This window comes from Podarcis filfolensis, assembly GCF_964270895.1.
Source record: "Podarcis filfolensis genome assembly, chromosome: 8".
Lineage (NCBI taxonomy): Eukaryota > Metazoa > Chordata > Lepidosauria > Squamata > Lacertidae > Podarcis > Podarcis filfolensis.
This window is the reverse complement of record NC_139611.1, coordinates 89,170,119-89,196,229: the sequence shown is the minus strand read 5'-3', so window position 1 is coordinate 89,196,229 and position 26,111 is coordinate 89,170,119. Positions and strand designations below refer to the sequence as shown.

The following is a 26,111-nucleotide window of genomic DNA, read 5'->3' as shown; positions in this document are numbered from 1 at the left end:
AAGGAAATAAACAACTACCTGTTTAGAAGACATCTGAAGGCAGCCCTGTTTAGGGAAGTTTTTAATGACTGATGTTTTAATGTATTTTTAATCTTCTGTTGGAAGCCGCCCAGAGTGGCTGGGGAAACCCAGCCAGATGGGCGGGGTATAAATAATAAATTATTATAATATTATTATTATTATTATTATTATTTTCCAGTGTGGTTACCAGAGATCTTTTAACTGGAAATTCCCTTCTGCCTGCAGAGCCCCTGTTCCGCTGCCACTAAGTCATGGCTGTGCCCAGTCTTCACAGAAGGGCTGGGAGACAAGACGTCTGCCCAGATGCAAAAGGGAACAGCTGAGCCCAGCAGCTCATCCTCAACTCAGGCGGTCAACTTGCCTCTGGTTTCTTGTGCTCGCCCGACAGGAGACTCTCCTCCGCCAGTTGGTCTGCAGCAGCGGCCTGAGAGTGCTGACGGAGCCTCGGAAGAAAGGGAGCTGCAAACCTGTGTGAAAGGAACACAGCCGTTCAGATGGTTCTTTCACGAATGCAGGGTTTAAAATATAGATATATATCTGCCCACCTGCTGTTTTTTTGGCAGCTGGAGAGAAAACGGGTAGATATGCTCAGGCGAGGATTCTGGAACAAGGCCGCCGCCTCCTCTTCCTCCTCCGGTGCCTTCAGATCTTTTAGGCAGCCTTCAAACTTTTCTGCATCAAAAAGCGGAGACCAAGCGGGAGATTTCCCAAGTTCTTGACACAGCCAGTGTGGAGTAGGACTTGGGAGACCAGGGTTCAAATCCCCACCCGGCCATGAAGCTCAGTGGGTGGCCTTGGACCAGTCACTGCCTCTCAGCCTAGCCTACCTCACAGGGTTGTTGTGGTGGTTAAATGAGGAGAGGGAGAACCATGCACCCCACCTTCAGCACCTTGGAGGAAAAGCTGGGAGATAAATACAGCTAATAATATCACCAACCAGCAGTAGCTGAAAAGTGAATACTGACAAACACACCCGAGGCAAATGACCGCTAATCTGCCGTCAAAGTGCCAATGGCCTGCCAAAGGGTTTGTTACTTAGTCAGTGACTCAAAAGAACAGCACCCTGAGAAATTGCCCCTGTGCACCTCCGGCTGTGCCTATTAGGCGAGGGGCTCTTGCTTATGGGAAGAGCACAGCCGCTGTGCCGTTCGGTGTCAGTACGCCTTGCAACTGGTGTCAGCGACTGGGCTCAATAACTGGTTCTGCCCCGACTGGGCTAGGCGACTGGGGCACTTTCAGAGACCTTCCAATCCTGGAAAGTAGGTCCCAGTGCACTGGACTCACAACTGTGCATTGTGAGCACCAGAGTCAGCAGAGTATGAACAACGCGGAAGCTAGCTGTGCAGCCTAACTTCTTTTATTTCTAATAGCTACCACAAACTAAACTACTGGCTTGCATGAGAGTTACAGCTCCCACTCAGCCATCTAATCACTACATAGATAACACACAGAGACAGGCAATCAGGCAGTCGCGGAAGTAGCGAAAAGCATTTTCCGCCTCCTCCTTTCTCAACCATATCAGGAGATTCTCGCAATGGAAGGGGGTGAAAATATCAACATTCGGCTCATTGCCGCAGCTCTGGCCTTACCTTCCGCCTGGGCATCAGCCAGCGTCTCAAAGTGATTCCGGAGGTATTTCTCCTGCTCGGGGGTTTGGGGCAAAGAGCTGGTCTGCTGGAAGTTCTCATCCACGTCCGTCATTTCTGTTTCCGCCTCCGAAACTACAAAGCCAGAGCCGGGGGGAAGGAAAGAAAGAAAAAGCTCAGAGGAGAGCTCAGTTTGCAGACTACAAAGCCATTCTGGATTCTGGGCCAAGCACTGGCTTCTTCTCCCACCCAAATCTCCTGGATCATCTGGCACAGGAATGAACTCGGGATGGCTCAGTCCGCAGAGCACGAGACGCTTAAACTCAGGGCTGCGGGTTCGAGACTCACATTGGGCAAAATATTCCTGCACAGCAGGGGGTTGGACTAGATGACCCTCATGGTCCCTTCCCACTCTGCAATTCTATGCTGCTTCTCCTTTCCCTGACTCTCCCTTTCCTGCAAACACACACCTCATTCCCTACAGCTGACTTATAGAGGATGGGGGAAGGTCTCATCCTGCAGCTGCAAGTCCCTTTTTCCTCACCTGCTGCCTTTTATGCAGGATCTTTTTGGGGGAGGGCTGTGATAACCATGAGAGCAGATTCCCTTCCCGCTGCCCCCTCTACCAGCCCAATTTGTAGGGTGCGGACAGAGGCCGAGGCAGGCTGCATCCCCATCATCTCTTCTTGGGCACAGCAGACAGCTCCCCCCTCACATGCCCTTGGGGGCTCAAGGGCCAGGCCTTCCTGCTTCATTGGGCCCTGGAAATTGGCACTAATTGGGCAGGGGTGGGGGCACAATGGCCAGCTGAGAGGGGAGAGCCCTTCTGCAGCTCAAGCACCAAAAAAATACCCCAGGTGTGAGCAGGAATCGTCTTTCAGGCTACCTTCTTGCTGGTGGCTGAAAGCAGAGACCTCTGAATCTAAGGAAGTCACAGAGTAGATTTTGTCTGGCAGCTTCTCCTTGGTATTTGCCGCTTCCTTCTGGTACGCCGGCTGAAGGAGCAGCTCCTTCATGTAGCTCCTTTAAAGAAAGGTAAAAAGTGCCAGTGATTCTTGGGGGGTGGAGAGAAAAGTGTCCATTCATCAGTTCAAGCTTCTTTCAAAACTTCAAGGGCAGAGGGTAGCAGAACGGGGTGTGTCTCCAGCCAAATCCAAACCACATCAGGCTCTCCCCCTCTGTAAGTCCTGCAGCTCTACCCTAAGTGCATTTACTCGACGGTAAGCCTGCAGGCTTCAAGGGCAGTTCCTCCCAGGCCAGGCTCTGCAGCCCTGAGCATCTAAGCGAGGACTGACCTTTCGCTCTCAGGGGTCTTGCTGCCAGTCTGTTCGGGGCACAGGCTGTCCCCACTGATTTCAAGCTCTTCTTTCGCCTCATCATCAGAGGACAGATCTGACTGCTGGAAATCTTCAGTAATGTTGCTGGGGTAGTCCTTGGCCTGGAGGGAAAACCAAAAATAGCCTGTGAAAAGGGAATTAGTCCCTGTGACTCTCCCTTCCAACGTTTTAAGAGGATTCAGAGACAGACAGCAGAAAAGATGGAAGTAAGAAATGTTCTGGAGCCGGAATATCCAAGGGCTTTCAGAGTGGTTCCTTTAAATAGGTTTAAAGGAGCACGGAAGCTCTCATTGATGGATTGACTCCAGGTTCAATCAAACTAAAAAAAAATCACAAAGGCCAACTGGAAAATCTGCTTGCCACCTTGAGGAAACCCAAGGCAGCCGCACCCTCCAATAATCAGGTTTTGTAAGAGTACCTGCCTTGATTGGTTGGTTTGTGCGCTGTTAAAAGCTGGGGGGCAGATGCAGGTTCTGCTGCAAAAAGCCACAAGCCCCCTGGCACAAGCAAGAGCCACGGAATAAGCAAGAGCCACGGAAGCACATCCAAAGGGAAATATTTCTCTCTACTTCCCAGGCGGATGGGGGCTCATTGGTGAAAGGAGAGGAACTCAACCCACACGGAAAGGCACACACATAGCATGCTCCAGGAAAAAGTACCATCCCTGAAAATTAGTGCCAATTAATAATAATAATAATAGTAATAACATTTATTTATTTATTTATCATTAATTCATTCATTCGTACGTACATACATACATACATACCCCGCCCATCTGGATGAGTTTTCCCAGCCACTCTGGGCGGCTCCCAATCAAGTGTTAAAAACAGTACAGCATTCCAAGGCTTGTCCCTGGCCTTCTATCCCTGGACTCAAAGGACATGGGGTCTGTTTTTCAGACGGAGGGTGTGGGGGTGCAGGTGGACAGCAAAGTCAATCTCAGTTAAGCCCCTTGTACCAAGTAAACTTTTCTCACCTCCGAGAGCAGCCGATTCAGATTCTGCGGTTCCAGCTCGCTGTCATGCAGGCTGCTGTTTTTAATTGGGGTGAAGTAATTCAGGTCTGCATCCAGCATGGTCTTAATGGGCTCTTTGGCGGCACGTTCTGCCCATCGCCCTTGCGGCTGATAACTCACCCTGGAGTTGAAGGTGGCGGTGTCCGCATTATCTGCCTCTCCAAGCTAGAGAGAGGAAAGTTGAGAGGAAGTGTGTGTGTGTGTGTCTTCATGCCACTCATGTGGTTGGGATAAAAATCGCCAAGTCAGAGAACTAATCATGGATGGGTTGATGGCTAGCAGTTGGTGTTTTGTAACCCACCCCTAACCTACAATAATAATAATTAATAATAATAATTTATCTTTTCTACCCCGCCCATCTGGCCGGGCCTCCCTAGCCACTCTGGGCGGCACCCAACAGAATATTAAAAACATGATGAAACACTGAACTTTAAAAACTTCCCTGAACAGGGCTGCCTTCAGATGTCTTCTAAAAGTCGGATAGTTGTTTATTTCCTTGACATCTGATGGGAGGGTGTTCCACAGGGCAGGCGCCACCACCGAGAAGGCCCTCTGCCTGGTTCAAATACTTCACTTGCCTCGCTTTGCAGAACATTTGGAGACCACAGATCACAGTAGAAGCCCCCCCCCCCCCATTTGATTATCAACACATTGAAGAGGACCATTTGCCTCTCTGCAGGACCCAGCAAGAGTGGTTCTTGTTTTCATCCTATCCAAGCAAAACTTGCACCAACAACGCACCCAACTGCTTAGCTATCAAAGGACTGGAGCTCCTTTCATTTTTGGAGCAGCAGTTTCTGCTGCCTGTGATTAAGCATGCAAAAATAACTGCAGTTCATGCTAACCCGGATGGATAGAGAGAACCCTTTGTCTCTTAACCATGGGTTAAGTCGTTGGCAGTGGCCCCATTTGGATGGCACACTAAGCCATACCACGGCTCCGGAGGACAGAGGGGATGGGAGCTTTTTCAGGCTGGCACGGCACAAAAGCGAAGCCAAGGTTTGGCTTTGTGGGTCATCCAAACCTGACATCCTCCTTCACCCTGATCTTCAGCCAAGGCCCAAGGAGTGGAACAAACCCACCCTGCTAACAACACCTATTTCATTATTATTTCCCATGCCCTGGGCTCAGGACCAAAAGAGCACTTTCTGCGGTATCAGCCAACACTTGTTTGGAGATCTGCAGGAGAAGCCAGGTTTTTGGCACACTCAGTGAACGGGACTTGATTTCGGTGCTGGTGCACGTCACACAAGACAAGGCCTTCTCGGTGGTGGCACCCCAGCTATGGAAGTCCCTCCCTCCTGAGGTCAGATGGTCCTCCCTGTTATCAGATGGCAACTGACAGACCTTTGGAGCATAATACGAGTGACACCATTTGTATTGTCTAATGCCGACTTGTCTGCTGTACTTTGTACTGTGATTTTACGTTTCTTTTTAATGCTGCACCTTGGTTGTTAGATGGCCTGGGCAAGATATAGGAAATTAATTACAACAGGAAGAACGTTGGTTACTGGGGTTCTACGCCTCATAATCCAGCCATGGTTAGCCTGGTGCCCTCCAGCAGCTTTGGATTACAACTCCCATCAGCCCCAGTCAGCTGTGTCAGCCAGGGCTGATGGGAGTTGTAGTCCAAAATATGCAGAAGGTTGGCAATGGCTGAATTAAATCCATATATAAAAAAAATACCTTTTTTGTAAGAGCGCATTACATACCAGCCTTTTTGCCCACATGGGCAGTTTACCATTGGTGAGGACGCATGGAGGAGCTGGAGAGAGCAACAGGGGAGGGAGATTGGGGTGAGCAATGTGGAAGCAGAGTTAAAACTCTTCATACAAGGCACATATAGGAACAAGAAATCCCCCCTTTGCAGGTAACACAGAGCAATCGAGAAAACACTGAAAAGCAGAACTGGGTCCCGTGGAAACTTTATCTACCAACTCTCAGAAACCAAAGGAAGTAGAAATAGGAGGGGTTTTGGACTTCCGGGTTGGCGCCATCGCCGAATGGCGGACTCCCTCCGAGCTCCGGAGGGAGTCTGCTCGGCAGGGGCTGGGTTCTACCGCACCGGCGATGCGGGGACCCTTAGAAACCACGGCCACGGAGGCCGTGGACATGGAGACTCGGCTTGCACCGTTAGCGCCCTCCCGACTCGTGAAGGAGCCTTTTTAAAGGCTACGGATCGGGTGCCGGGGAGAAGCGTGGTGCCTTGAGTTTTCTGCTTCCCCTGCTGAGCGAAGCCGCATGCCATCCGGCGGAGAGCGCTGACTTCTTCCATTGAAAATTCGGACTTTTCAACAACAACCCGTGAGTAAATTTGGAAACCGGGTTCAAAAGGAGGAAAAAAAATTTTTTTTTTTCGAATTGGATACGAGCGGGGGGGATCCAAAAAGGAAGTCAATCCCCTCCCTATTGTAAACTTTCCAAAACAAGGACGGGGAAACCAAGACCCAAAAAGGCTTGCATTGCTGATAAAAATCCAAAATTTCACGATGGGGAACTACAAGAACTGTGCTGGAGGAGGAACTGGAGAAGGGAAACGCAACCCCCCCCCCTGGGAACCGGGGCGACTGAAGAGAGAGCCTGGTGAAAGGAGTCGGAGATTTTGACAGCTGTCAAAATAGCTGTCAAAGTCGAAAAGCGGAGTGGATTTTATTATGAGAACTTGGCTGGTTAAATTTGATACAATTTGCTACAACTTGTTAAAATTTGGATACAAAATGGCGAATATGGATAACAAATTGACTTTTGGATTAGAGGAAACAAAGTCACAACAATCCCCCTTGAGGAGCTTCGGGACATTACAAGGATTGGGAAAGTGGAAAAACACCAATGGAACTTTACAGGACTGGTTATCTTCTGGGAAAGCTGCAAAACGGAAATAACATCTCGTCTTCAGGGTGTTTTCTTTTTTGTTTTTTTAAAGGAGACAATAGATTTTTCTATTGAAGAAAGGAAGGGACTGAACGTAAGGTTTTGCCCCTGAATAACAACCATCCCTGCAGACTTACCAAACTTTCGAATTACAACGTTTTAGCAGCGGAACAAAGGGAAATTAGACTACAACCTGGAAAGAACAATGGAGGGAGTTCTATTACAGTTTTATTAAAGACTGAAGTTAAAGTTTTGAAAAATAATGATAATAATAATAATTTTGATTTTCAAAAAATTTATTTTTAATTTTAAAAAGAAAAAGCCAGCAAGGAGTTGGGGAAAAGTTGTGATTTATGGCCTTAAGAATTCCAGGCAGACACTAGGGGTTGATGGTCAGGGGGAAATTAAACCGGAGACAGGGGGGGGAGAACTAAAACTCCAAAGGCTTGCCAACTTTGTTATTTTTTGCTGAATTGGTCTATTATTCATTATATTTTTTTTTTATTTTCTACCTTTTCTGTTTCTATTATCTGGGGTGCTTCTTTTATTAAAAAATGGAAATTGTGGAATGACATGGGGTGGGTCTTGGGGAAAGAACACTGGGTTTTTTTTTCTTTTTTTTTATTATTATTAAGGGTAAAATAAATTAAGTTTCAATTTGAATGGGGAACTTGTTTGGCCAACAATATGAAAGGGGAATATGGTAGGGGTGGGGGAAGGGGGGAGTCCCGTAAAGTGATATTTTTTGTATTTTTGAAAAATTTTAATAAATATTATTTAAAAAAAAAAAAATAGGAGGGGTTTTGCTTTTCAAAGTAAAGCAGAGTACAGTCATACCTCGGGTTAAATGTGCTTCAGGTTGAGCATTTTCATGTTACGCTCCGCGGTGACCCGGAAGTAACGGAGCACATTACTTCCGGGTTTCGCTGTCTGCGCATGCGCAGACGCTCAAAACTACATCACGCGCATGTGCGAAAGTGGCAAATCATGACCTGCAGACATGGGTTGCGTTCGCTTCAGGATGCGAGCGGGGCTCCGGAATGGATCCCGTTCGCATCCAGAGGTACCACTGTACAGATTCTCAGCAATGCTTCTGAATCCCAGTGGCTGGAAACTGAAAGAGAGCGCTCTTGTGTTTAAGGGTCCTGCTTGTGCATGTCACATTGGGGCATCTGGCTGGCACCCGTGAGAACAGGATGCTGGACCAGATGGGCCTGATCCAGCAAGGCTCTTCTTATGTTCTTTGCATCCCAACAAAACATTACCAGAAATTTTATAGGGGGCGGGGGAGGCAGAGAGGACAAAAAGGCCTTTACAAAATCCTAGTCACCAGGGTCTCCACCTGGGCCTCTCCTGAAGTTTGATGGGCTTTCTGTGACTTCTCGCCAAATCACACGCATCCCCTGGGCACACTCCCTTCCAGCTGCCTTGGGAAGTACCGTATTTTTCGCCCTATAGGACGCACCTTTTCCCCTCCAAAAATGAAGGGGAAATGTGTGTGCGTCCTATGGGGCGAATGCAGGCTTTTGCTGAAGCCTGGAGAGCGAGAGGGGTCGGTGCGCACCAACCCCTCTCGCTCTCCAGGCTTCAGGCAGCTATCTGCAAGCCTTCGGAGTGCTCCGAAGGCTTGCGGACAGCAGCCTGCAGCCTGAAGCCCGGCGAATGCTGCGCCAACTCCCGCTGCACTCACCGGGCTGCCTGTTCTGGGGGCTGGGGTCGGTGGAAGCTCGGGCTTCCCCACCACCAGCCCTGCAAGCTCCAGGAGTGGCGGCGAGGTTGCGCACAATCTTGCCACCGCTTCTGGACCTGGGTGGGGGGATAATCCCCCCCCTAAAAACTAGCTGCGCCCTATGGTCCGGTGCACCCTATGGAGCGAAAAATACAGTACCTTGTGCCTCCATACCTGTATCAATGACAGCTTGGGGGGGCGTCAGAAGAGCAGCGTCGTCCTCTTCCCTCTCCTCCTCCGTGTCATAGTCAGTCAGGCGCTCAGCCCCACAGGGAGACCTTTCGCTTGGCAGAGCAATGTAGGGCTCCCTCCTGGAGGAAAGGAAGAGTCAGAGGGATCCCTTTCAGGACTCAAGAGCGACAGAGTCACCCCGGTCTCCCCATCGGGAGCAGAGAGTGTCGTCCCAAGACCGCAGCTGTTCCAGTACCTGACCTGATGAGGCCACACGGGCTCCCTGGCTTTCCTCTGCTGCTGGACTTGATCCAGGTCCATCAAATGCTGCTTCATGCAGGTGGTAATTTCAGGACTCAGGTGCCATATAAAGATGCAGCTGGAGAAAGGGAAGAGGGCCGAATCAGTGGCCTGAACCTTTCCACATCCCTGGTGTGTTTCTTGCTCTCTCCTGGCTAGATCTGAAAAGGCCACACACATCTGGGAACCCCGTCCAGACGTCCTCTTCCCTTAAAGCTAATTGAGCAACAAACGCACTAAATGATCCCACTTTCAGGCCCACAAAATTTCTAATCCACGCAAGCATCTTTCGCAGTTCAAGTTGCCCACCTGTCTCCCGAGACGGTGATCAAATGTTTGCAGTCAAAGGTGAATTTCATCCCTGTAACGACTTCTGCAAGATAAAGATGCGTTGGTTGTTTGGTTGAATCAGTTATCATGACAATTGATAAGAAACAGACTGTAGCGTCTGGGGCTAATGGGATCCAAAACAGGCAGAGGGCACCAGGCTGGGGTAGGCTGTACTATGTACTAGAGAAAAGGTAAAGGGACCCCTGACCATTAGGTCCAGTCGTGACCGACTCTGGGATTGCGGCGCTCATCTCACTTTATTGGCCGAGGGAGGTCATGTGACCAGCATGACTGAGCCACTTCTGGTGAACCAGAGCAGCGCACGGAAATGCCGTTTACCTTCCCGCCGGAGCGGTACCTATTTATCTACTTGCACTTCGTGCTTTCGAACTGCTAGGTGGGCAGGAGCAGGGACCGAGCAACGGGAGCTCACCCCATTGCAGGGATTTGAACCGCCGACCTTCTGATTGGCAAGCCCTAGGCTCTGTGGTTTAACCCACAGCGCCACCCGCGTCTGTTATGCACTAGATATGCGCTTGCAAAATAACCGAACCAAAAAAAGCAGCAACAGCACCACAGCAAAACAAACCTGAGTGTCCAAACATTTTGGCAACACACTCCCCAGAGTGGAAGTCGATAATGGAAATGCTCTTGTCTGAGCAACTGGTGGCCAAGAATGTTCCAGAAGGATCTAGCTGGACCTGCACAGGGATCGGAAACAAAGAGGCTTCACTCTTTCAGATTTACTTTAATTGTTGTCGGTTGAATAACGAACCACTTATTCGCAGTTCAACAAAATAAGCCTGCTGGGCATTCCTTACACCGTTTAGTGGGAAGCAACAGCCCACAGGAATATTAGGCCACATTCCAGGAGGCCTGGGTCCAAGGGCGGGCAAGAGAAAGATTATTTCTACAGGCACTTTCCCCATATTAACTCAGTTACCTTCAGAAGAGATCCGTCATCGCCTTGTGAGCCTTTGTAGCACCACTTCTGTTTCCCGCTGGCTGTGTTGTATACCCTGGAGGAAGGTCAAGTTACATTTGGGTGTGTGCAAAGGCTTGTTGGTTTGACACAACTGAAGAGCTACGCTTTGATACTGGGCTTTGTGTCCTGTGCTCAAAGCCTTTGAAAGAGCAGTGGAGTAACAGGCTCACTATGCAAACACTGGTCCTTTTCTCTGGGAATTAAAAACATTCTCAGCGCACACAGTCCGTGAGTCGGCTTCCTAGACATGACTGTGCTGCAACTGTGGGTGCACAGATGCCCGTAAACTGGCCAAAATGGCAGTTTACAAGCATAAAGTTAATCTGAAGGATTTAATTAGGTCAGCTAATTAAAATACACAGGGAAACAATTTCATCAAAATGAAACAAACATTTCACAAAATGAAACAGAGCTAGACTACCAGTCCATGGGGTGCTGCTTCTGACTGGTGAGAGGACTTACCACCTTTCCTATTGCGGGGCTGTACCCTGGATTTGAACCCGGAGCCCTGTGCATGCAAAGCATGAGCTACTCTTCCTGGCTAGCACTTCTCCAACAGCCACTGCCCTCTTGGCGTCTAACTGGGACTTGGAGCTGGAGGATGAGCGATGAGGATGAATTCCCTGGTTGGTCTGGCTCCTATCTGCTGCTCTAGCCAAGCAGTAAGGGAATTGCTCTGTGGTACTTGCAGTGATTGGCCCCAATCCAGAGCTTCATCTATTTCCTCTCTCAGGCTCCTTCCAGCCACCACAACTCATACAGGTCCAGTTTACAGACCTTTGCGGAACCAGCAGAGCCCTCAATAAAAGCAGCCGAGGCTTAATAGGAGGGGAAAGCCCAGACACACTCTCAGAAAAAGTGCCAAAATAATTAAGAAATTCTCATATTTTGTTTAGAAGAGTAAGAATATCCCGTGGATTAAAGTCCTCATATGATAAAAGGATGAAGATTAATAATTCAGCTGTCCATGACTCAAGAGCTGCCACTGGTGTTTGGTGATTCTTGAGATGTTTAATCCTGGCTCTTCCCATAGAATTTCCCTCTCGGATTTAGGTGAATATGGATATTCAAAAGCAAAACTTGAAAACAGCTAAAGTTTTGCAAGTCGCTTAGAGCCTCTTTACAGAGCACGCAGTTAATAAATTGAATAAATAATACTTTAAATCAGAAACACTCTGGCGATAATAGTTCCACAAACAGAGCACTTAACTATATAGATAAACAGCCAACAATATGACATTTAGAAGACATCTGAAGGCAGCCTTTTTTAGGGAAGTTTTTAATGTCTGATGTTTTAATGTATTTTTAATCTTCTGTTGGAAGCCACCCAGAGTGGCCGGGGAAACCCAGCTAGATTGGGTTGGTTTTTTTTTAAGAAAATCATCATCATCATCATCATCATCATCATCATCATCTCCACATCAAGATCTGCCAAACCAAAGTGGCCCAACTCCACCTCTTGTTGGAGGATATATCTAAAGAGCTCTGACTGTTACAGAGAATGTCAAAAGATGTGAGATGATTTAGAATCGTAGAAATGTCGAGTTCGGAGGGACCACAAGGGTCATCTAGTCCAGCCCCTGCAATGCAGGAGTCTTTTGCCCAACATGGGGCTCAAACCCACAAGCCTGGGATTAAGAGCCTCAGGCCCCGTCAGCTGAGCCACGCTCTCACCCCATTCTTCCCCTTACAGGCAACTGTATCCCAAGAAAAGCACCTAATCAAAATGGGGAGATCTGAGGCAGTCAATGTTGGGGTAAGTGAGAGTGTTTCACTCATTTCCAGAAACAGAAAGACTGAAGAAGCAGCTAAGTGCTGATTGTTTAGACTATCCAAGGACCCTTTCTGAGGGTACCGTTTTCTGGACATACATGGTTTCCTACAGAACACAGTGAACCGTTTTTCCAGTCTGCGTTTATCTCCTGAACTGACAACATGTAGAGAGATTTTGCAGCTCAGAAGAGAGCAAGGCCTCAGAACTTTAATTGTACCTTCACCTGCAGCTGCGGTGAAAGCCTGTTAATAGCAGGAACCATTTACACATTTTATGACCTACAAGTAAAGAGTAATGACTTGTCTGAGCTTTATTGCTACCATGATCTATTTCTTCTCTGGTATCTGGTCTAGAGCGCCTATGCGCTTTGAAGGAAGGCGCACAACTATGTTGATTTACGGCCACTAGCACACGCAGCGACCGTGCCAGACCTGATTCTTTCATGGTTCAAAAACCGACAGTCTTAACAGTCTGTTGACAGGATGGACATATGCAACAAGGCAGAACAACAAAAGTGCAGCCAGGTTAAGAGGGAGGCTGGCGGTCAGGAGGAGGAATACGGAAGGCAACAGCTTACTTCCTTCCAGCATTCGACTGCGTGGAATGCCGAAAATTCTGCGGTGGAAAATGCGGAACAGTTTACCTGACATTTCTGTCCTGACAGGCCACTGCAACATACTTCTGTGTTATGTCAATATCCATGTCGTACAAGGTCGTTTTCTCAGCAACGTGGTGAGTTCTGATGAAGTTAATTCCGTCCGACACCTGGGGAGTGAAAACGACCCAACTAAGATCTGAACTGGTGCAGGAATTTTACCCCAGCAGCAGCGCAGCAGGTCTGTAGTGGCCTCACACGTACCGTATTTTTCGCTCCATAGGGCGCACTTAGTTTTTAGGGGGGGGGAAATAAAGGGGCGGAAATTATCCCCCCCCCCCAGCCCCAAAGAGCAAAGAAGCCAAGACAGCCAGCAGGATCCACCCCACTTGCTGTCTTGGCTTCCTTTTTAGCCGTGGGGCTGGGACGGGGGAAGCCCGAGCTTCCCCTGACCCCAGCCCCCAGAACAGGTCCGGGAGCGGCGGCAAGGTTGCGCGCAGCCTTGCCTCCGCTCCCGGAGATTGCGGGGCTGGGGGCACACTCCAAAGGCTTGCGGATAGCTGCCTGAAGCCTGAAGCCTGGAGAGCGAGAGGGGTCGGTGCGCACCGAAGCCTCTCACTCTCCAGGCTTCAGCGAAAGCGACGCAAAACCTCCGGAGCGCGGAGGGAGCGCTCCCTCTGCGCTTCGGAGGCTTCCCGTTGCTATCACTGAAGCCAAGGAGCCTGCATTTGCTCCATAGGATGCACACACATTTCCCCTTCATTTTTGGAGGGGAAAAAGTTCGTCCTATAGAGCAAAAAATACGGTAAGAATGAACGAATCCGATAAACTTTCATCTGGATACAAAAGGGGAGAGGTCCCCCTTTCATTATTTGGCAGTGGGTCTTTGGAAAAGGAAAACAAGCGGCTCAGGTTCAGATGGGAGCAGCCCTTCTGGATGAGGCCAAAGGTGCCTCCTCTGGCTCAGGATCCTGCTTCCATGGCGGCCAACCGGATGCCTCTGGGAACCCCGCAAAGGCAAGAGCCCTCCCTGCTGCTATTTTCCTTCGTGGTTTTATCCAACCCTCTTTCGAAAGCCATCTGCATTTGGTGGCTATCGCCAAACCTCCTGGTGGCTTATTCCGTAAATGAATTGTAAGCACCTTTTGTGCACTGCGGAAATAGATGCTTTTGTCGGCTCCACAGCTGATCATTTGAATCTCTCCATTTCCTGTGGGCGAGAAGAAGAAATCTGTAGGCAAGTGAAATCTGTAGAAGAATCCCCTTGTATTTATCTAGATCCGTGGTTTCCAAGCTTGTTTAGACCAAGTTAACGGCCTTATAGGCTTCCTTCACGTGAATAGGAGTTCACTTTTTTAATAATAAGAATTATATGTCAGGGGGAGAAGAGGCATCAGGATTTTAGAGATGCTTAGGTGGGGCATGGCCAAAAAACCCACTGATTTAGATGTACACCCCACTCTTCAAAGACAACAGCCAGGGTGGCTTACAATAAAACATTATCAACCCCAGGAAAACACTGCACTGGTAACTTCTCCTCTGCCAGCCAACTGAAACTGGAGTTGTGCGAGAACACAGGGAGAAGTGAAGCGATCTGTGCAACTGCACATAGAGGTTCCACACCTGAAATACAATCAGCGGCAGCAGATTGTTGGGCAACTTACCAGCAAACCTTACAGCTGTTATGGCTGAGGAATGGTCGTCCAACGTCTGCTCTAGTTTATAATTTTCCTCCACGTTGAGCACATGAATCAGCCTGTCTCGGCTCGCTGAGGCCAGCAGGGCCATCCCTGCAGGAGGCAGAAAAGATGGGCAACTCCACATCCCCTCCAAAGGGACTTAAAGCAATGGAAAAGAACAAGCAGACCCGCAAAGGACATGCTGAAGTTAGGTCCATTCATTCCAGTGGGTCTTCTCTGAGCTGAATACCACCCAGCCACCATAGTCCCAATCCTGTAGCGATGGGAGCGAGTTTGTGTGTATCTATATAAATGTTAACTGCACACATTTTCAAATTTGGAAATTTACCCGTTTCTGGCTTAGAATATTGTAAGCAGAGAACTTCTGAATCGTGAGCCTCCACTTTAATGACTTCATCCATATATTTTAGCTCATGTATCCTGTAAGACAACACACACATTTTAATAACTTTTAAGTATTTGGAGACAGCCCTGCCAAGGCTGGTGGTCCTTGGGAGCTTGCAGCCCCGTTAGATGGCCTGCATATAAATAATACAATTATCGCTGTTGCTGAGGAATCAAAGATGTAGAAACCCACCACCTGTGACTGGCATACACAGGGCCTTAGCTACAACTCATCACGCAATTATATGAAAACACAGAATCTGGCAGACGATACAGAATAAAACAGACCCACCTCAAATTTCCCGCTCTGTCCCCAGAGGCCAAGTGCTGGCCATCAGGGCTGACCTGCATCACACGGACACCAGATTTCACATCCAGGTAGTTGGCATTTTCACCTCGGTCTGGCAAATTTGTTAAATCCTGCAGGTGCTGGATGTTATTTTCCACATATATAATCTTCAGCAAGTTCTTCATAGAGGAAAGAATGTTTTAAGAGATATATCTCTCTATACACAGACACCCATTCTGTTAAAAAGAAGACTCATCAAAAGGAAAATAATTTGTAACAAACCAGAAGGGAACTAAGCCAACAAAACCTCAATTAGTTTTCGTTACTAGCATGCCTTCCAGACATTGAAATGAACAACCTACGCATTGGTATAAATCACTCAGGTTTAATCTGGCATCATATCAAGTCTGAACCAGCCTCTTAATAAGCAATAATGCTTACGTTACTGTAGATGTTCTTCTGAAAATCCACATGGGTGCCATTTTCCAAGTTCCAAAACCGTATAGTATTGTCCGATGAGCATGTTAGAAAGGACCCTGGGGGTAAACATCCTCTGTGGTCTTCAAACTCAGGATAAACCTAAGATGCATCCACAAAGAGCCAAGGGAAAAAACAGAAGAATCAAGACACAAAATCCAAGCCGTATGATGGACCTAGTTTGTTGAACACCATTAATAATGTACGGGCTTTAATTATTACTTCCCTAAATTGGAATGGCCCATTTTATTTCATTTTCATCGTGTAAGCTACTTCCTGATTTTTATGAAGAGCGGCACACTAATAAATGAAAGGAATAAACGTTATTTTCTTAATCCTTCACATCCTTTTTAGAAAAGAAGAAGCAGCATCCACTCACCTCAACATTCCACACAAAGGAGCTATGGAAAAGGTCGGACCACACTTTCCCCACTTGGCGGGTGTCCTTCACATCCCAAATGTACAGACTGTGGTCCTTGTAAACACAGGAGAGCCAGTGATGGCGGGGGTCAAAGGCCAAGGCAATCGTATCTGAGTAGGTGGCACCTGGCCTTCTTGAAAAGATCAGAGGGGAGGGAAGGGGGGGGGGAAAAGCATCCTCCTTGGTTACCCAAAAGAACCAAACTGATGAGCTTCATTTTACACACCGATGCTGAGATAGGCTGCAAAGACCTTAAGTGCAAGGGAAGTGGGAACACACACAATCAAAAGGAAGGGGCCACTGGCGATGGGGAAAAGTTAAGCTTGACGTGGAGGCAGGGGCAGCAACAGCCTGCTAATGTGTGATGTCCCCCAGCCACACCTCTCGTTTGCTTCCCATGCGCGGCCACCAGAAACATGAGAGAAGCTGATAGTCACCAGACAGGAGCATTTTGCCAAAACTGTGCAAGGACAACATGTTCCAATGCAGTTGGGAATCAATAGCCTAAGCCAGTGGTGTTCCACCAGTGTGCCGTGGTGCCCAGGGGTGCCTTGAACGACGGTCAGGGGTGCCACAGGCAACGCTGGCCCAAGTCCCTCTTTCCTTCCCTCTAATGCCCTCTCCCATCTCTGCCTCCCAAAGGCTGGAACAGCTCTTTGTTGCCGTGGCCCTGGCTACAAGCTCCCCAGGCTAATGGTGCCTCTGGGGCTGGCCAGGAGCTGAAGTGGCCTCGGAGTAAGGAAGCAAATGGGTGAGGGAGCCCAGCCGGCCAGTCCGCCAGCCCTTGCTGTTGGGAATGGTCTGACAAGTGGGAGGCCAGGCAGGCAGGCAAGCAAGCACCCCATTGGCCTTTCTTGTGCTTGCTGCCTGCCTGGGAGCCTTTCCGCCATGCAGGCCCAGCGGCACCCACTGTTGGCCCTGCTACCTCCCAAAGGGAGTGAGATGGCCTCACATTCACCTTTGGCCAGTCTCTGTTTGGCCGCTTAGGTTGGGGGCACCCTCTTCCGAGGGCCCTAGGGGGTGGCGTGAGGAGGCACCTCTCTTTGGGGCAGGGGGGACAGCTCAGAAGAGGAAGAGGAAGAGGAAGAGGAAGAGGAAGAGGAAGAAGAAGAAGAAGAAGAAGAAGAAGAAGAAGAAGAAGAAGAACAACAACAACAACAACAACAACAACAACAACAACAACAACAACAACAACAGCAACAGGAGTTTGGATTTGATATCCCGCCTTTCACTCCCTTTAAGGAGTCTCCAAGCGGCTAACATTCTCCTTTCCCTTCCTCCCCCACAACAAACACCCTGTGAGGGGAGTGGGGCTGAGAGACTTCAGAGAAGTGTGACTGGCCCAAGGTCACCCAGCAGCTGCAGGTGGAGGAGCGGAGACTCGAACCCGGTTCCCCAGATTACGAGACTACTGCTCTTAACCACTACACCACACTGGCTCTCAGAGACAAGGGCAGTGGCAGCGGCTGCCCTGAGGATCCCAAGGAGAGAGAGAGGAGGCTAAGGGAACACTCCACAAGGGAGGGTGTTTGAAAAGGGGCGAGGGGCTGCCAGCTCTGCAGGCAAGGGGTGACATAACTGAGCTCCTGAGACTTGGAGTGCATTTCCCCACAGGGGGGCCGCAGAAAGAACGTAGTTGGTCAAGGGAGCCGTGGACACAAAAGGGTTGAAAACCTCTGGCCTAAGCAAATGCACTTGCAGAGCTGTGAGCTTGCTGGGTTAAAACACCAGCATTACCGGCGCATTCTTCAGCATCAAAGCATCAGGCGTCTGCCTAAGCACAGGCCTGCACATTTTCCAACCCAGCTCCCATGCCTGCGGGGCCCCAATAGCTTTGTACCTCAGCAATTCTTCTCCAGCGACGTCGATGCCCAGGTGGTGCGGCTTAGGCAAGTCCGAGAGATAATGCAAGTTGTGGGTGTGGAAGATGCGCACGGTTCCATTTGCACAACCGCAGAAAATAAACTCTTCACTAACGCAGATGCAGTTGGCCAGAGACACCTTGAAAAAGGGAAGGAGGTGTGTGCAGTGAGATCACAAAGGAGGAGGATTCTCGTCTGCCACCCACCGCCCCAGAAACAAAAACGGCATTTGTACCTTCAGATCAATCCACTTCTCCAGCACGCGCTTCTCGTTAAACTGGCAGAGGAGGCCAGAATAAGAAATGCAGAACGTGCTACCTGACATTTTGCCCTGCCCACATGCCACGTCACAGAAGATGTTGTTGTGAAGCTCTCCGAGAAGACCAGAGCGACCAACCAGTGGAACGGTCTGTTTAATCTGAAATGACACACCAACTCAAGCTCAACGGTTTAAGCTAGCCTATGTCTTGCACTGAAAACAACAGCAGAAGGACATCAGCTACAGTGGTATGTTAACGGACCTCGGTTTAAGAACAGCCCTGTTTACGAACTATTTGGTTTACAAACTATTTGGTTTACGAACTCTGCAAAACTGGAAGTAGTGTCCCGGTTTGCGAACTTTAGCTCGGTCTAAGAACGGAAGCCGAATGGTGGAAGGGCACCGGCGGCGAGAGGCCTCCTTAGGGAAAGCGCGCCTTGGTTTAAGAATGGTTTCGGTTTAAGAACGGACTTCCGGAACAGATTAAGTTCGAAAACTGAGGTACCACTGTAATTTTCTCTCTGGGGCTTCATAAAATGCAAATATAACTTCTCTGCATGCACAGGAAACAGAGTCTCAATTTGTTTTATTTCTTCAACCAAACACAAACCTGATGAAAGTGGTTAATTTACTTCTTTAAAAGTCTCAAAACAGCCAGTGAGACACATTTGTTGACTTGGTGGTAAGAGTGAGGGTTCAAAAGGATGCTAAAATATAAAATCTAAGGTGCTTGCTTAGAATTCTGGGGGAAATGGCACCGGTTCGTAGAGTTGCAAAGTAATTTAACTGCCGAAGAAGGGTTTCCAACAAACAGTGGAAAAACGAATGAACAATGGAAGGGGCTATGGAAGTACTATACAGACAGCTACTTTGAAAGGACCTTCCCGTTTTGCTGCCAGTCACAGGATGCAGACAGGTTTACCTTAAACTCCCTGGATTCATCCAAGAACCAAAACTTCACGTGTCGGTGGCCGACCGTAACAAAGTAGCTGTCCTCTGAAAAGGAGATGGCCATAACCTTGGAGGAGATTTTATTGGAGGCAATGAGTGTGCCTTTCTGCAAAACAGAAGCACAAATACCCACCAATCATTCCGGCACGAGATGCAAATGGCACGAATAGCCCTTGAACAGAACCCATTAAGACTATGTATCAATCTTTTCCCAGTGAGACTGTGTGATAGGAATTTTGAGGTCTTAGATATATGGAAATGTTCATAAGTGTACCAACCAAGCACGTACATAGATCAGCACAGGAAGACCGACCTGGAACCATTTGATTCCCAAACTGTCCCAAACTGACCAAATGTTTTCTCTGCAAGGTCAAAGGAAAATGGAAAAGCCTCCCCATTGTCTTTCCCTTCACAAATCCTGTCTTAAGGGTATGTCTGTGTTTGAATAGGGTGTGAGCCTGTGACCTGGCCCAGGAACTAAGTATTTATCATTACAAAAGACTGGCCAGGCTATCCAGGCAATCCAATCAAGTAACCTGCCAGACAGGAGATAAAACAACATTCAAATTTCTGTTTTAAGACCGCCTTTTCTGTGATGTAGGTACGATGTATGTGGGGGATGGTCTTAGGTTACACCCCTTCTGTGATGTATGCATGATGTTTCTGGGGGTGGTCTTGATCTACAGGGTGGCAATTTCAAAAATCTTTATTAGGCCTTGTGCACCATTTTTCTGGGTTCCTCCTCTGTCCTGCGGGTTAGGGGAGAACCCTGTTGCAACAGTTAATAAAGATCAGGCTTACTAGCTGCTTTGCTTCTCAATATTCTCTGGCTGGCCTCTGTTATTTTCTCCTACCAATAGGGAACCTATGTAAGGACTCTATATGGGCTCTTGGATACCCCATAAGGGAAAAGGGCAATTTTTGTTTACAACAGAATGTATATTAAAGCACACACCATTGCATTCCTCTCCCCACACCCAGTCTTCACACTGAATAACCTGCACATTCCAGGTCCTTGACACCCTAACATGGCCTGATGGGAGTTGTAGTCCAAAGAGCCTGGAGGCCATCAGGTTGATGAAGGGCCTGCCCCAGCATCTCAGATAACATCCCTGCCCTCAGACACGGCAGTGGCCTCTTGCTCCTGCACCCCACCTTCCGGCGCCTTACCTTCCAGTCCCACACGTTGACAATCATGTCATGCGGATATCCCACTGAGACCAGGTATTTCATATTGGGGGAAAAGGCCACACACGCCACGCCGTGCTTGTGGCCGTGCAGCTCCGACACTTGGGTTTTCTCTTCGACATCCCACACGCGGACTGCCGGCCTGTGCCCGTTCTGCAGGAGGAAAAGCCAGAAGTGTGGTCACTGGGACCATGGCTAGACAGTGCTCAGCCCACGCTGATTCCACGAGGCCACTAGAGAGGGAGGGAGCAGCCAAATCACAGGGCCTCTCCACTGGCTCTGTTAAAAGACCAGCTGGATCAGGCCCCTCCCTCACCTACCGCTGCTGTGGAGAGGGTGAGAGAGATGGGACTCCAGGGCTCTCCCTTGGCTCTGCTGAAAAATCAGCAACTTCTCTCCACGTTTCCCCATTTCTGCTATTCACTTCAAGGTCTCCGTCACTGAGAGCCGACGCCTGAGCTTCCTCTTTTCCTACTCCCTCCTATTCTCTTTTCCTTCTGTGTTGTTGACTCTGAGATTGTGAGACTGAGAGGAGGGACCACCTTTTCACTGATATTTGCAAGGTGCTCAGGAACTTTTTTTTGCCAACCACCACCAAGGGACTTCCTTGAAGGATGTGCAGAGAGCACTTCTTGCTCACTTGCTGATGGGTTTTTCCGGTCATAAGGTGTGACGTGTAGGCCATCTTAAGCTCTGGCACGTCTCTTGATAATTCTCACACGGCCACCGTCCATGCCACTCTACGGTGGGCTCAGAGAAAAGAGAAACGGTTTAGAACCGTGGTTCCCAACGTGGGGCACATGCCCCACAGGGGGGCAATTTGATTTTTAAAGGGGGCAATTCGATAATGAGTTATTAACAGTGATTGGCCTTTTAGACTTCCTCCACGTGAATAGGACTTCACTTTTTGAATAATAAGAATTATCTGTTGGGGGGCGGGCATCAGGATTTTAGAGATGCTTAGGTGGGGCATGGCCAAAAAGCAGTTGGGAACCGCTGGTTTAGAACGTCAAAGGGAGCACATTGGAATCATCCAGCGCTAGAACACCACTAGAGGGCATGATTAAGTAATTTTGAAAACACAAGACAAAATATTCCTATGATTTCAATTGGCATTCTAATCCTAAACACTCTTATTTCAGTAGCTTGTGATGGCCCGTGACTGCTGCATTTAAGATAACACAGGTATCTCCTTTATATTACTTTGCTGTCACCAGCCGGGGATTTAAAGTGGTACGACTGAGGTGCAGGTCTCTTGCCAAAGGGAGTTCAAGGCATTGCCACAAATTACAACTGATAAAAGGAGGCTTCAAAAATGTATTAGTATAATTTGCACGTTTAGAGCCGTAATATTTTTTTTTAAAAAAACATACTTTGTACTCCTCGCATAATTTTTAAAGAAAATTCATTCAGTAAAAACTCACCTCACCAGTTGCAATATATTTCCCATCAGGAGAGAAAGACAGAGCACTAACTGTTTTCCTAAAAGTGGGAAAAGAACACCTTTACATTTTATCTCTCCATAAAATGAATTCCAAAGAAACGTCATGTAACTCTGTTACAGGAAAAGCAACAAACATTTATTGCTGCAGAAACCTGTGTGTAGACTAAAGCCCACTTTTCAGATGCATAGAATGACATTGCTCCAAACGGAATGGGTGCGAGTCCACAAAAGCTTTTGCCACAAACTAGTTGTGAGTCATTATAGAAAGGAATAATAATAATAATAATAATAATAATAATAATAATAATAATAATTTACTATTTATACCCTGCCCATCTGGCTGGGTTTCCGCAGGAAACAACAAAGAGCTTTAAAGTCATTTGCACATCTTGATGATTCACCAACCGAATGCTTTCTTAAAATTATTATTAGCCCACTTCATTATTATTCATTTAAACCAGTGGTGGGGGACCATTTTTTAAAAACCATAGCTACCTGCTAATCAGCTGGTGTTACTCCAATGTAAGTGACATCAGCTGAGGGGCAAGGGGACGGGGTTTGCTTCTGCGCTGGCTGAGAACTGGCGTGCAGGATTTAACCTTCCACTCATGAACTGATGGGCAGGGGTTAAATCCTGATTAGTTTGGGTGTGCATTCCTGTCATGAGTAGGAGGAATGTCACACACAGTAGAAGCAAAACATGGAGCCAACTGTAAGCCCTTTTACAAACCGCTGCATGCTGGTCTTTAAACCTCTGGTTTTGGGAAGGTCAAAGTGCTGTGCAGAGCTTTTGCAAACAGATCTGCGCTGCTCTTTAAACCTCCAAAAACTGTAGGTTTGAAGATAAGTGTGGGGCTATCTGCAAAACGCCATTCAAACTGCTCCACTTAAAGGTCCAAACAGTTGAGGCTTCAAAGCGAAGTATTCTATGATGAGACAGCCCTGCCCTCCAGTCAATTTGGCTCTCCTTATTTAAAACGATTTACTGATCAAATAAACAACACAATGATGTTCTGTTCTCTGGAAAATCACTTTCAACAAGCTTCACCCATACTTGGCCAGGAATTCGCACGCAAGCTGCATTATTTTTTTTTTACTATAAACACTCCAATTAGCAAGAGTGATACAAAAACTAATATATACATTACCTAGCAGTATTAAAAATATGCCTCTGTTTATTCTGCCGAGGATTTAAAATCACAACCACACATCTGGAAAGAGAGAACAAAACAGTTACATGAGGGAGAATTCCCCAGCTCTAAAGAGGCGAAAGTGACTAAATTTTACTGCCTGGAAAAATGTACTCAGAGGAGGGAAGCATTCATTTACAAAAACTGTGGTTTATTATCCTGGATTGATCAAATCAACCATACTGAAAATCAACCACAGTTCCTGGTTCAGGCATAGTGGCAACCGTGCTTCAATAAAAATGGAAGCAAATGCTTCAAGTCACTTTGTCATACCAGAGGAGAGGGAAAGGAGAGCATGCAGGCCTGAGGCTTGTCCAGATTTATTCCCACAGCATGATTTAGTATTATGTGCAAATTAAGCCAGCATGACTGGTCACAAGCTCCCTTCCTCTCTAGCAACACAACAGGAAATAGGATATTTGTGGATGATCATGCAGAAGACAATCAACAAATACCACAACAGTGACTAACAACATCTGTCTAAGGGTCTAATTGATGGTCCCAGAGATCTCACCCTGCCCCCCAAAAGACTGGCAAACAAATCCATACTTCCCTTCTAATAGTACAGCTTATTTATAATAATATAATAATAATTTATTATTTATACCCAGTCCATCTGGCTGGGTTTCCCCAGCCACTCTGGGTGGCTTCCAAAGAAATATTAAAAACAATACAGCCTCCGACATTAAAAATTTCCCTAAACAGGGCTGCCTTAAGTTGTCTTTTAAAAGTAAAATAGTTGTTTATCTCCTTGACATCTGCTGGGAGGGCGTTCCACAGGGCGGGCGCCACTACCAAGAAGGCCCTCTGCCTGGTTCTCTGTAACTTTGCTTCTTGCAGGGAGGGAACCTCCAGAAGGCCCTCGGAGCTGGACCTGAGTGTCTGGGCAGAACGATGGGGGTGGAGACCTCCTTCAGGTCTACTGGGCCTTTGAGGCCGTTTAGGGCTTTCAAGTTCAGCACCAACACTTTGAATTGTGCTCAGAAACGGATTGGGAGCCAATGAAGATCTTTCAGACCAGTGTTATGTGGTCTCGGCGGCCACTCCCAGTCACCAGTCTAGCTGCCGCATTCTGGATTAATTGCAGTTCATTGCAGTTATTCAAACCACCCGTTTCACTGAGCATCCGGCTGCAGAATATCTAGCTGCACTGACTACAGCAAAGCACCTACCCTGTTGGATAGGCTATCTGCCCCGTGTTTGGGTCACAAGTTAAAGCACTGCTGGTTTGAGTAGTTATTCCCAAGACTTTCTCTAGCATAACCTGTCCAAAGAAAGAAGAAAGAAAACAGTGTCATGTATCCATCTGTAATAATGCCATGACTTCCACGGAACGTGAATGCAAGTGGAGAAGTCATGTCCGCAGCCCAGTGACCCAGGAAGGAACTTCCCCTCGGCCTTTGCTCCTCTAGTAGAGCTTTTCATGTTTCACAACAAGCAGAAACTCAGCCTGAGGCTTTTCTCGGCATTCAGATGCTGATTCCATCAGTCACAATGGAAACTTTCAAGTCCCAACTTTAGAATGCCAGTTACTGGAGAGCAAAAGGAGGGGGAAGCTGTCACATTCACGCCCTGCTTGGGGTGTCCCAGAAGCCTCTACTTGGTCACTAGTGGAAAGTGGATGTTGAACTAAGTGGATTTTCGGTCTGATGTTCTTAGTGATGGGATAAGTTTGGACTACAGAATTTCTGCTGCTCACGACGCTGTAGCCTTCATGGCAGCCCTAAAGCATAGTAGGTGCACCCTAATACTTACTTTTCACCAGCTTTTCACTGGAATTCCTTCCTTCCTTCCAGTACAGTCATACCTTGATTGCCGAATGCCTTGGTACTCGTACGTTTTGGCTCCCGAACACCGCAAACCCGTAATTGAGTGTTCCGGTTTGTGAACGTTCTTTGGAACCCGAATGTCTGAAGCGGCTTCCGATTGAGTGCAGGAAGCTCTTGTAGCCAATCGGAAGCCGTGCCTTGGTTTTCGGACATTTTCTGAAGTCAAACGGACTTCCGGAACAGATTCCGTTCGAGAACTAAGGGACGGCTGTATTTATATGCTGTTTTTCTGACAAAATAATGGCACATCAAAGTGGCTTACAAGGCAATTTAACCCCACCCACCCCCCTCTCTCACTCAACAGTACATTCCCCTCCCAATTTAAAACATATTGCCCAATCATCAAACATTGCTCATCGTTGTGGAAACTTGACAGATAAAGTACTATTTTAGAAATGTTTCCCCCGCTTTCCTTTCACTGGGAGAACTCAAAGCACCTAATATAATTGATGTCAAAGATTTTTAAAATAGCAAGTTTGTGAAAATATTGAACAGACTTGGCAGCTCAGCTTCCCACATGGGTCTCTTTAAAAAGAACAGGTCTTCCACTAGGCAGCAGAAATTATATAGCAATTGTAAATACTATATAATTTTATAGTCACAGAGGTGCGTCTTTATGCTGGCTCTTGACACTTGTTGTGTACAATTTTACAACCCACCGTCCTTTTGTGGCTGCATATATTGTTTTACACCCTTTTTAATATTGTGCTTTAACATTGTAACCCGCCTTGGGGCGAAGAGCAGGTAATTAATAATAATATTATCCTACCTTTCTACCAAGAAGTGCAGCTCACAATAAAAAGCAAGTGCCTGATATAATGTGTGGAACACATGAATGTGTCACATGACACATGCACCAAACACAACCCCAGGCAAGAGCCCTCAAATACAGAGCCAAGGAGCTGTATCGGCAGCCCCACACCCAGAAAAAATATCTTTGCCGCAAGAGCAACATTATTTGTTTACAAATCACTGCTAAAATGAAATTCATTACTGTACTGTACTGTCAATTTAGTTGTTAATGCTTTAACTTCATTGATTGAATGCTCCATGCAATTTAATGGTGTAATAAAAAAGTACCTAAGCCAGTGCTTTTTTTCTTAAAAAATGTTTAGGGGGTACTCTCATTTTCCTACTCATATTTAAAGACTGCCCCTCAATGAGGCCAAACTTGGATTCACAAAATGTTTACGGGTATGCGTACCCCTGCGTCCAGGGCCGGATTTAGGTCTGATGAGGCCCTCAGCTCCTGAAGGTAATGGGGCCCTTTCTATGTCCAGCTGTCCATTGTCAACAACAAATTGTCACTGTTTTTTGTGTTGAACATATGCTACAGTATATGGTAATTTATGGACCTCATGGGACGCAGGTGGCGCTGTGGGTTAAATCACAGAGCCTAGGAC

General features: G+C 47.5%; 1 protein-coding gene across 2 annotated transcripts in view; it reads right to left on the bottom strand.

Moving 5' to 3' along the window:
- Window positions 1-26,111, bottom strand: part of WDR62 (WD repeat domain 62) — a 30,761-nt gene that overhangs the window by 2,793 nt on the left and 1,857 nt on the right. The window contains exons 2-27 of one of the 2 annotated variants that reach the window (XM_083626786.1): window positions 24,052-24,143; window positions 22,838-22,900; window positions 21,670-21,727; window positions 20,228-20,398; window positions 19,029-19,163; window positions 18,083-18,265; window positions 17,826-17,986; window positions 15,944-16,118; window positions 15,529-15,666; window positions 15,091-15,266; window positions 14,743-14,834; window positions 14,379-14,504; window positions 13,857-13,924; window positions 12,763-12,884; window positions 10,304-10,379; window positions 9,950-10,061; window positions 9,340-9,403; window positions 8,987-9,109; window positions 8,734-8,870; window positions 5,672-5,724; window positions 3,921-4,124; window positions 2,903-3,045; window positions 2,494-2,630; window positions 1,611-1,742; window positions 567-693; window positions 383-488 (exon numbers count right to left, since the gene is read on the bottom strand). In XM_083626786.1, coding sequence (XP_083482912.1) covers window positions 383-488; window positions 567-693; window positions 1,611-1,742; window positions 2,494-2,630; window positions 2,903-3,045; window positions 3,921-4,124; window positions 5,672-5,724; window positions 8,734-8,870; window positions 8,987-9,109; window positions 9,340-9,403; window positions 9,950-10,061; window positions 10,304-10,379; window positions 12,763-12,884; window positions 13,857-13,924; window positions 14,379-14,504; window positions 14,743-14,834; window positions 15,091-15,266; window positions 15,529-15,666; window positions 15,944-16,118; window positions 17,826-17,986; window positions 18,083-18,265; window positions 19,029-19,163; window positions 20,228-20,398; window positions 21,670-21,727; window positions 22,838-22,900; window positions 24,052-24,143 — 3,174 coding nt within the window. The remainder of the gene's footprint in view (window positions 1-382; window positions 489-566; window positions 694-1,610; window positions 1,743-2,493; window positions 2,631-2,902; window positions 3,046-3,920; window positions 4,125-5,671; window positions 5,725-8,733; window positions 8,871-8,986; window positions 9,110-9,339; window positions 9,404-9,949; window positions 10,062-10,303; window positions 10,380-12,762; window positions 12,885-13,856; window positions 13,925-14,378; window positions 14,505-14,742; window positions 14,835-15,090; window positions 15,267-15,528; window positions 15,667-15,943; window positions 16,119-17,825; window positions 17,987-18,082; window positions 18,266-19,028; window positions 19,164-20,227; window positions 20,399-21,669; window positions 21,728-22,837; window positions 22,901-24,051; window positions 24,144-26,111) is intronic. The other variant, XM_083626787.1, reaches the window with a different exon arrangement.